At 36.9% G+C, this 8,143-nt stretch overlaps 1 protein-coding gene across 2 annotated transcripts; it reads right to left on the minus strand.

Annotated features, from left to right (window-relative positions):
- Window positions 1-269: 269 nt before the first annotated feature.
- Window positions 270-7,479, minus strand: idua (alpha-L-iduronidase). 2 transcript variants are annotated; one of them, XM_054611038.1, is made up of 15 exons: window positions 7,177-7,479; window positions 6,679-6,819; window positions 6,447-6,529; window positions 5,995-6,102; window positions 5,436-5,531; window positions 4,873-5,075; window positions 4,430-4,609; window positions 3,735-3,951; window positions 3,296-3,505; window positions 3,041-3,162; window positions 2,454-2,579; window positions 2,077-2,153; window positions 1,778-1,878; window positions 1,575-1,656; window positions 270-460 (listed from the first exon to the last, which is right to left on the minus strand). In XM_054611038.1, exons 1-15 carry the CDS (start codon window positions 7,311-7,313, stop codon window positions 451-453), a joined length of 1,893 nt encoding a protein of 630 aa, XP_054467013.1. In that variant the 5' UTR covers window positions 7,314-7,479; the 3' UTR covers window positions 270-450. The 2 variants fall into 2 exon arrangements, with proteins under 2 accessions (XP_054467013.1, XP_054467012.1); XM_054611037.1 differs by having other exon boundaries at window positions 270-1,656.
- Window positions 7,480-8,143: the final 664 nt, after the last annotated feature.

Below are 8,143 nucleotides of genomic sequence, written 5' to 3' on the forward strand. Positions count from 1 at the left end.
CGGATAAACCAGATTCAAAGCCCCATGAAAAGAATTGTTATCAACAATGCAAAGTTAATGAAAACTATTACTGGTTGAAGGAATGTTATGAAATAACAGCAAAGTGTTGATAGATCACTGCGTAATCATTCTGTATTGGTGACAATACATTTTGTAAAGAAACTTGCTCTTGTCCTTGTCTTTGTAATAAACTACTGTGTAAGCAATTTAGCTTGATCCTATCAAGTGCACAAACACATATAAAACACAACCATATAAAAAATTGGAGACATTTATGTATAAAAAATAGAGTAGAACAAATTTACATATTACAGATAACAAAATATTATGAATGTACCCATTAGTTGTTGGTCTGATTGTAACAGATTCTGTAGATATCAGATAATTACTGCTCTCATTGATCAGTGACATTATGTATTGCACTTCTCCTTTCATACCAATAACGACAAATTATGTGCAACTGCAAAACAAGCAAGAACAATAAAATCTAGTCAACAAATCCAACTAAAAGGCATTTTACAGAAAAAGTATTGCATGTGTATCTAAAACCAGTTATACATTCTTGCAAATTTCCCCGCTGCGGGACTAATAAAGGATTATCTTATCTTATCTTTATTCTTCTGACGTGGAGCTCTATTGTCCAAAATTATTAAACCAACTGTGTATTCATTTACTGCTGAAAATATTCCCAGACAAATGTGCTTTCTACTTCTTGCTAAAAACTACAGTACCCAACTTTTTGGAAATTATTCATCCTTTTCCAAAAAATGAAATGATATATTTGTGACTGGTTTTACTTTCACAAAAAGTAAGAAGAATTGAAAGGCTGACACATTGTTTGTCTTACAATACAATCAGTCAGGATGTATTAAATCCTGTTACTATAGATCTGTACAAACCAATACATCTACAACTGCTTCAGAAATGAATGTATTTGAGATGTTGATCTTTGCCGATAATAATTGTATTCAATAACTTTGAAATTCAAGTCAAGTCTTTGAAATTACAACCACAACTATATGCTATCAAAACAGGTGATGCCTGTAATACTGTTAATTAGAGCAGGACTATGAATAATAAATATATGCTAATAATGAGATTGGGCAGATCAGAAATTTCCTGTAATGTATATTCTATATCAGTGGTTCTCAACCTTTTTTCAGTGATGTACCCCCTGTGAAATATTTTTTCAGCCAAGTACCCCCTAACCAGCGCAAAGCATTTTTGGTTGAAAAAAAGGATGTAATACACAGCGCTCTGCCTTCAGTGTCTGATTTATTAAACTGGCAACACTGAAGATTGCATTGTTGCATTGAATTCAGTTTATGAACTTAAACTTGAACATTTATTAAATAACTATTTTTAAAGGATTTTTGAATGGATGCTAATTTTAAATATATATATTTTTTAAATCTCACGTACCCCCAGGGGTACACATACCCCCATTTGAGAACCACTGTTCTATATAATCAGCACATTGATCCCTATACAATGTTTTCACATTGTACAAAAGTATTTAGAAACATCATAGAATGCCACCAGACTTGATCTTGGTCTAGTACTCCCCTGAGTACCTTTCTGGCAGCGAGTACGGGCCCGGCCTTCCCCAGTAGTCCACAGCTCGGACTCTGTACAGACCGCCAACCTCCTGGTCCACTATAAAACACAACATGGTATATGGTGTTATTTCTATAGTTTGAAAGGTTAGAAAAATTCACTTTTGTTGGTCATTGCCATCATTTAACAATCCTTAGAATAATTAAGTGAAAATTCTTACCAGGTGAATAAACATAAGAAGTAAAAATGGTGTCTTGAGTATTAATTCTGCTGAATTCCTTGTGGTCTGTGGAGAACTCCACTTCAAATGTCTTAATGCATCTGAGAATTCAAATAGGTTAGAATGCATAAATGAAAGCTTTCTTGTTCTTGGTTAAGCATATTACATACTTAATTCCAACATATTCAGTTGTAGATAAGACACGTTATTTAATGAATGAGTCTGTACCCACTTTCACTCCTTTATATTTTCTTGCAGTGACAAAAGCATAAATAAAGAAATAAACCATGTGCACCTACTTGGAATCAACACAGTGGTCTGACCAGACAATCAGGACTTGGCCTTTCGTGATCCTGATGAAGTGTAATCCATTGACCTAATTAAAAGTCAAATGTAATTGAGAGTTCATCATTTTTCCTTACAGTTTGAGTTACTGTCATCATATTCAAATCATTAAAGCACTTTCTCAAATTGCAACTGGAAGAAATCCTACTTGAATTGACAGAGAAACATACGCTCAACTGTACAGACTGACAAACGCAGTCACAGATCATTTATGAAAAGCTCAGAGTTGGACTGTGAGGCACATGCAAAGGAGGAAAACAAGTTGTCAAGTCATTGTTTTGTCAAGTCAAAACAATGACTTGACATTGTTATAGTGTGTTGGTATACCGACCTGGTCTGGCTCTGCTTTGGGCTGGGCACAGACATGGACAAGGAGGACAGACGGCACAGACAGTTTGGCTTTGAGAGTCAAAGTGTCCGCTGCAGGAACTTCCCAGGGTCCTTCAACATGAGGGTCCTGACACAATGACACATCATTAGTGGGTCAAAGCATGACTAACAGCACTTCGAAGAGAAGTAAAAAGAAGCAAGTTGGCTTTCTCACTATGGTAAAAAAACAGGTATGTTAAGTTGATTATTGATTTCTAACAATGATTTTGGCAAATGACTAATCACAATAGTTCTCAAAACTGACAAATTCATCTAGAATGAAAAAACAACCCAACAATCATTTAATGTAGATTTCTTTTCTAAATAAATTCTAAATGAATAAAAACAAAAAAAATGTGGAACTATAATGTAGTATGTACTGCACTTACAAGTACTTTAATTCCCACATGAAATTACAGACGCAACACGCTTCCTATTCAGCATTGTAAAATTACTGTACACAACTTTTGAAAAATAAATAATGTATTATGCAAAAACAAAACTATCATAATGTTAATTTGTATGATTTTGTTAAGCCCTCCTGTTTACCTGCACACTCCTGAGGCGTCTGAACTGCTCTGCCATGGGGAAGTCGGGGCTGCCCATGCTCTGCCACAGCTGGTACGGGTTGGTTACGTTGTTGTCAATGTAATACGTGGTATACATAAGACCTGGATAGCAAACAGAAAGATAAAAGGCAGCACTGAAATGAAGCCCTCTCTTTCAGAAATAAAGACCATTTAAGATATAAACCTTACTATAAACACCTTTTAACTTAACGCAACAGTATCTTGTTACACCTACTCTTCTGCTCGGCCAATCCTTTCAGTGAAATGGTGACATCATCAGTGTTAGTAGAGGTGCTGTTGTCGTCACTGTTGTAGATCAGCACCGCTGCCTGCCAGCTGTCTGAGCCTCCCGGTACTGCAGGCGTGTGGCTGCTGGCAAGAACACCCACCGTGCTGTTGTTGGCTCCTGCTGAGCTCAAAACCTGAGCCCGGATCTGGGTCTCTCCTTAAAGTACATCATATACAGGAGGGGCTATTAAAATACGACTGGGGCAGATGAGACAGCGACATCATGGAGACCTGAGCTTTGTTGCACAAGGCGCTGCTTTACAAAACACAGACTTATTATGTGAGAAAGGAATTATGTGAATGGCTCCTAACTCAACCATTCACTTCCACTGAGGCACATATAAAACCCTTGAGGGTCACCTGTTCTGAAGTAAAGAGATTGTCACCTAGCAAAGCCAGCAGGCCCATGACGGTGAGGACGGGCTTCCTGATCAGCTGGACGTGAGGCGGCTCGGTGTTGTTGACCTGGAAGCGGGCAGTCAGCGTGCGCTGGGTGAAGGGGTGTGGGTGGTAGCTGAGGAATGCGTTGTCGTTGCTGAGCAGGGTGTAGTTCATGGTGCTGTTTGGGTCAGCCAGCAGCAGATCCTGGTGCTGGTTTATTACCTGTTGTAGAGAGCAGGACACAAGACTCATTGAGTGTAAATTAAGATATAGGGTGAAGAGCTAAACCTGCCCTGTCAAACCAGTGACAACACTAACTGTGTTATATTTCTATTTGAAAACGGTCTTCGAACTGTACAAAAATGGGTTACCTGGGTTAACTAATGATAAAAGTCAGAATAAACCACTAAACACCTACTTTATGTATTTGTTTCTCATTTGAGTTGGCATATTAACTTAATATTTAATTGCAGCGATTAGAAAAGTTTGCTCTAAAACTATCAATTAGCTTCAGCCAATAGGAATCCTCAGTCACTCATTCAGAAATAAAATACTAAATGAATTCAAGATTATTAATAATGAATGCAAATAAGTAATTGTGTGAATCAACATCTTTCCATATTAATACAATATTTGCTCTTCAATTCAAATATGATTCTAGGTGATTTTCATGTTGCTCTCCTCCGTCCCTTCCACTCACCTTCACCACCATCGCAGCGTAGGTTACATCGGCCCTCCACTCCTGAGGCCTGGACCAGCCCACCAGCGGATCAGCCTCATCGTTGTAAACAGGGAGGCTGCGAAACCGGGGGAAACGCTCCTGGATCTCCCCCACTGTCTGGATCTCCTGCTGGAGGATGGGCAAGGAGTAGCCTCCTCCCTGAGGAACAGAAACAGACAATTAGCTTCCAAAAAATGATTCTGTTTGCATTAATTTTATAATTAATTAATAATGTGTGCATTACTAAATATAGTTTTAGATAACTCAGGCAGTATGTATTTCAGTAACATCACTATCTTTGTGTTTGTTCATAAAAGTGAATATATATACTAGATTGTGTCATCCTATAGTGAAAATAATATCTTCACAGCAATAGAATGTAATATTTGTTCTAGATATGCTTTGAGTCCAGAAAAGTCAACCTTCTTGTGCAGGGCGATGTAATCGATCCTGACCCCTGTCTCTCCAGTGAAGTAGTTGGTGCCGTTGTAGCAGTGCTGCAGCATGGCCCAGCAGTATGGTGAATGTGGGTGAGAATGACAGGAGTCTCCTGGACCCCCAAACCTCAGGAGACTGCTGGCGGCACGCAGACCCTCCGAACAGGCATCATAGTAGTTTAGAAACCCTTAAGAAAAGTCGGTTATATATATCAAACTGCAGGTAGACATTAGTGACTAATTGATGTCCAATCTTGTTTAATGTCAATATCAGCCTAAAATAAAGTATGTGTCTAATCATGGATGTAGGTTTCCAATAAGCATTTTTCAAACATTTTTAGATTAAGTAGTAGTAATATAAACATGTATAAGATAAGATACGATAATCCTTTATTAGTCCCGCAGCGGGGAAATTTACAACAATATAATATAAGTAACAATATATCTATTAGATTATACATTTGCATTTCCTTATACCAATGGCTACATTTTGCAACAATTTCCACTCAAAAAATAACTGATATAATAAATGATAATTATGGGTTTACCTTGAATTGACACAGTGACATTATCAAAGTCATGGTTGTTGGGCTCATTCCATGTTTCAAAGTTCCACTGAGAGACAATTCCCAGGCCATACTTGTCTGTAATTAAACAAAACACAATATTAAGCACATTATGTAGGCAGGATCATACAATGCAGTTTAAGTGTGTTATAGTCTAATTATTGTTATAGGTTATGTTAAATTAAAGAACAATAAATTGCACATAATTTTAATGAATATTTCTGTGAGGAAATTTCCCTTTCCTGAAATGGATAACCCCTTAACCAAGGCTGAAATTATCCAAGAATGTATTATTTTTAATAGTAATACCTCAGCAATCAAAAAGATCTATAAATATACATCTTGCCTTCAATTTTAATAGTAATCCCCTCCCACGTAGGTAGAAATAACTGGCAATAACCATTGTAAACATTTACTTAAACACTGCTTCTCAATTACAATTATTGTATTCTTCAGATTCAGGGTTTTATTGACTATGATTACAAGGTATGGAGTGCAAAACACTTATTCAATACAATAGCTAAAAAACATTGGCACTCACCGATGTACCTCTTGGCTATCAGATAAACCAGATTTCTCCACTCGACCACTTGTGATTTGTCCTCAAAGTCAGTGAAATAGTTAGAGACACTGCCCATCAGTTCAAAACCTGACAACCAGATGTGCAGGAATGAATTACAGTTCAGATATTTACAGCCACATGTCACAAAATCAACCGAGACTTTTGACTCTAGTCTTTTATTAGCTTTATATTTATCTTTTAACACGAAAGGTTTAAGTGTAGTATAGAAAAGGCTATCGAATGAACTCTGCTTTATTGGGACAACAGAGTCTCAATAATATTCACTTAACCATATAACAATCACTGAACAATGAACATCCAGTAAGCAGTAGGGCATATATCCTGTAAGCACAAATCTGGAAACCAGATGAGAATATGAAGACTAGTGAGATTTATTTAGGAAGAAGATGTCTTTAAATGTGGTTCAATACCTGGTCGGAGTCCATTAATCCACAAGAGTTCTATCAGCTGGTCTAGTTTAGTGAAGTCGTACTGGGGTTGTCCTCCAATATCTCTGCAACAATAAAATCAGACAGCAGTCATTTATTTTAAAGGAACACTATCAAAAACAAGCAACTGATAATCATACAATAAATACATGTTATTAAGTGGCATGTTTTCATTATCATGGCTGTAGAGGTCTTCGCTTGCTAGTTTACTTACTGTGCAGTAACCAACTCCAACATCCAGTGTATCCTGACCTGCTGGATCCCTCCATGGGGGACTGAGCCCACGTAGGCCAGGTTGAGCTGCTGGTCGATGCTCAGGTCAAACTGGTGGGCCTGGGTGTGAGGGAGGGGGGGACTAAAGCACAAAGAAGAGCCTCCTATTTAATATTGTGTGATGAACCAGTGACACAAAAAGGCATTTCAAGAATGACAGTATTTACCAGCTTGTTCATAGACTTAATATTAAAGTGTGGCCCAGAAATGCAGATTTGTTTTATCTCTTGAATTATTTTTTTACCAATCTCCACTAGAAAAAAACAAAACAAAACAAAAAAGATATTTTAGAAATGTCTTTGCTTTGATAAAGATTAGACAACATTATTTAATAGCTCTTATTAATAACAGAGGTCTTATCAAAATAAGACCACGTTCATTTCTCCAATTCAACAAAATGTCATGCTTGTAAATAAAAAATAACTTCTATTTGACATACCAGAAACCAGTGCTTCTCCAGAAGTGTTTGAGATCTCCTACTGGTCTCCCCACATCCACTTCTATGACATATGCATTTGCTGAAGTTTCGTTAATGTTAAGAAGTAAAATGAAGACGGAAAAGGTTTTCAACTTCATGACTGCAACTGAGCATGGCCACTTTGCCCATAAAAACAATGAGAAGTTAGTACCGAGGGGTTCACTTAACCACTATGAGCATTACACATTGTATGTAATGTGAATAAAGGAAAAAGAGGCTTTTAACGCAATCCACAAAACAAACTGTGGTGAGAGCGAGCGGGCTGTCGCGGGTCAGCTGAGCATGATGACGTTTAATGCGCGCGACCCTAATGTTGTTGGTTGTTGTAGTTTTGTACATGTGCTAATGTTTTTCTAGAAACAAGCACCATTTTAAAATATGCATGGACCAATTTGTGACAAAAAATGCCACATTTGTTCAGTTTAAATCCTTAAAATGTTACGAACATTTTGGGCAAGTAGTAGTGCTTTTTTAAGCTCAGGTGAAAAAATGTAACTTTTAACTGGAAGAAAATGCTTGAATTGTAAATATTATTAAATGTGTTTCCCATGAAATATTTACTTGTTAGGAGTTCATTCATATACTTAAGTGTGCTCCTTGTAGTTTCTGAGATAATAATTCTTATGTAATATATTTAGTCTCTGGGCAGATGGGACTATTGTTTTTTTAATGGTATAAAATGCCCTAGAATAAGAAATTGAAATATAGGGATTTATTTAATTTTCAGTACACACAGGCAAAGGGCTCCTATCTATATTTTATATATAAATACAAGTTACACAGAACTATTAGGCTTATAGAAGTCATACTGCAGGTGAATAAATTTGAGTGTGGACTTGAGGAGCCATTCTCTTTAGGTTTCAATGTGTTTCACTGCACTTCCATGTAGTATAAATGAAAATAAAAGATCTGTTGTGAACACAAAAAG

Source organism: Anoplopoma fimbria, chromosome 13, assembly GCF_027596085.1.
Source record: "Anoplopoma fimbria isolate UVic2021 breed Golden Eagle Sablefish chromosome 13, Afim_UVic_2022, whole genome shotgun sequence".
Lineage (NCBI taxonomy): Eukaryota > Metazoa > Chordata > Actinopteri > Perciformes > Anoplopomatidae > Anoplopoma > Anoplopoma fimbria.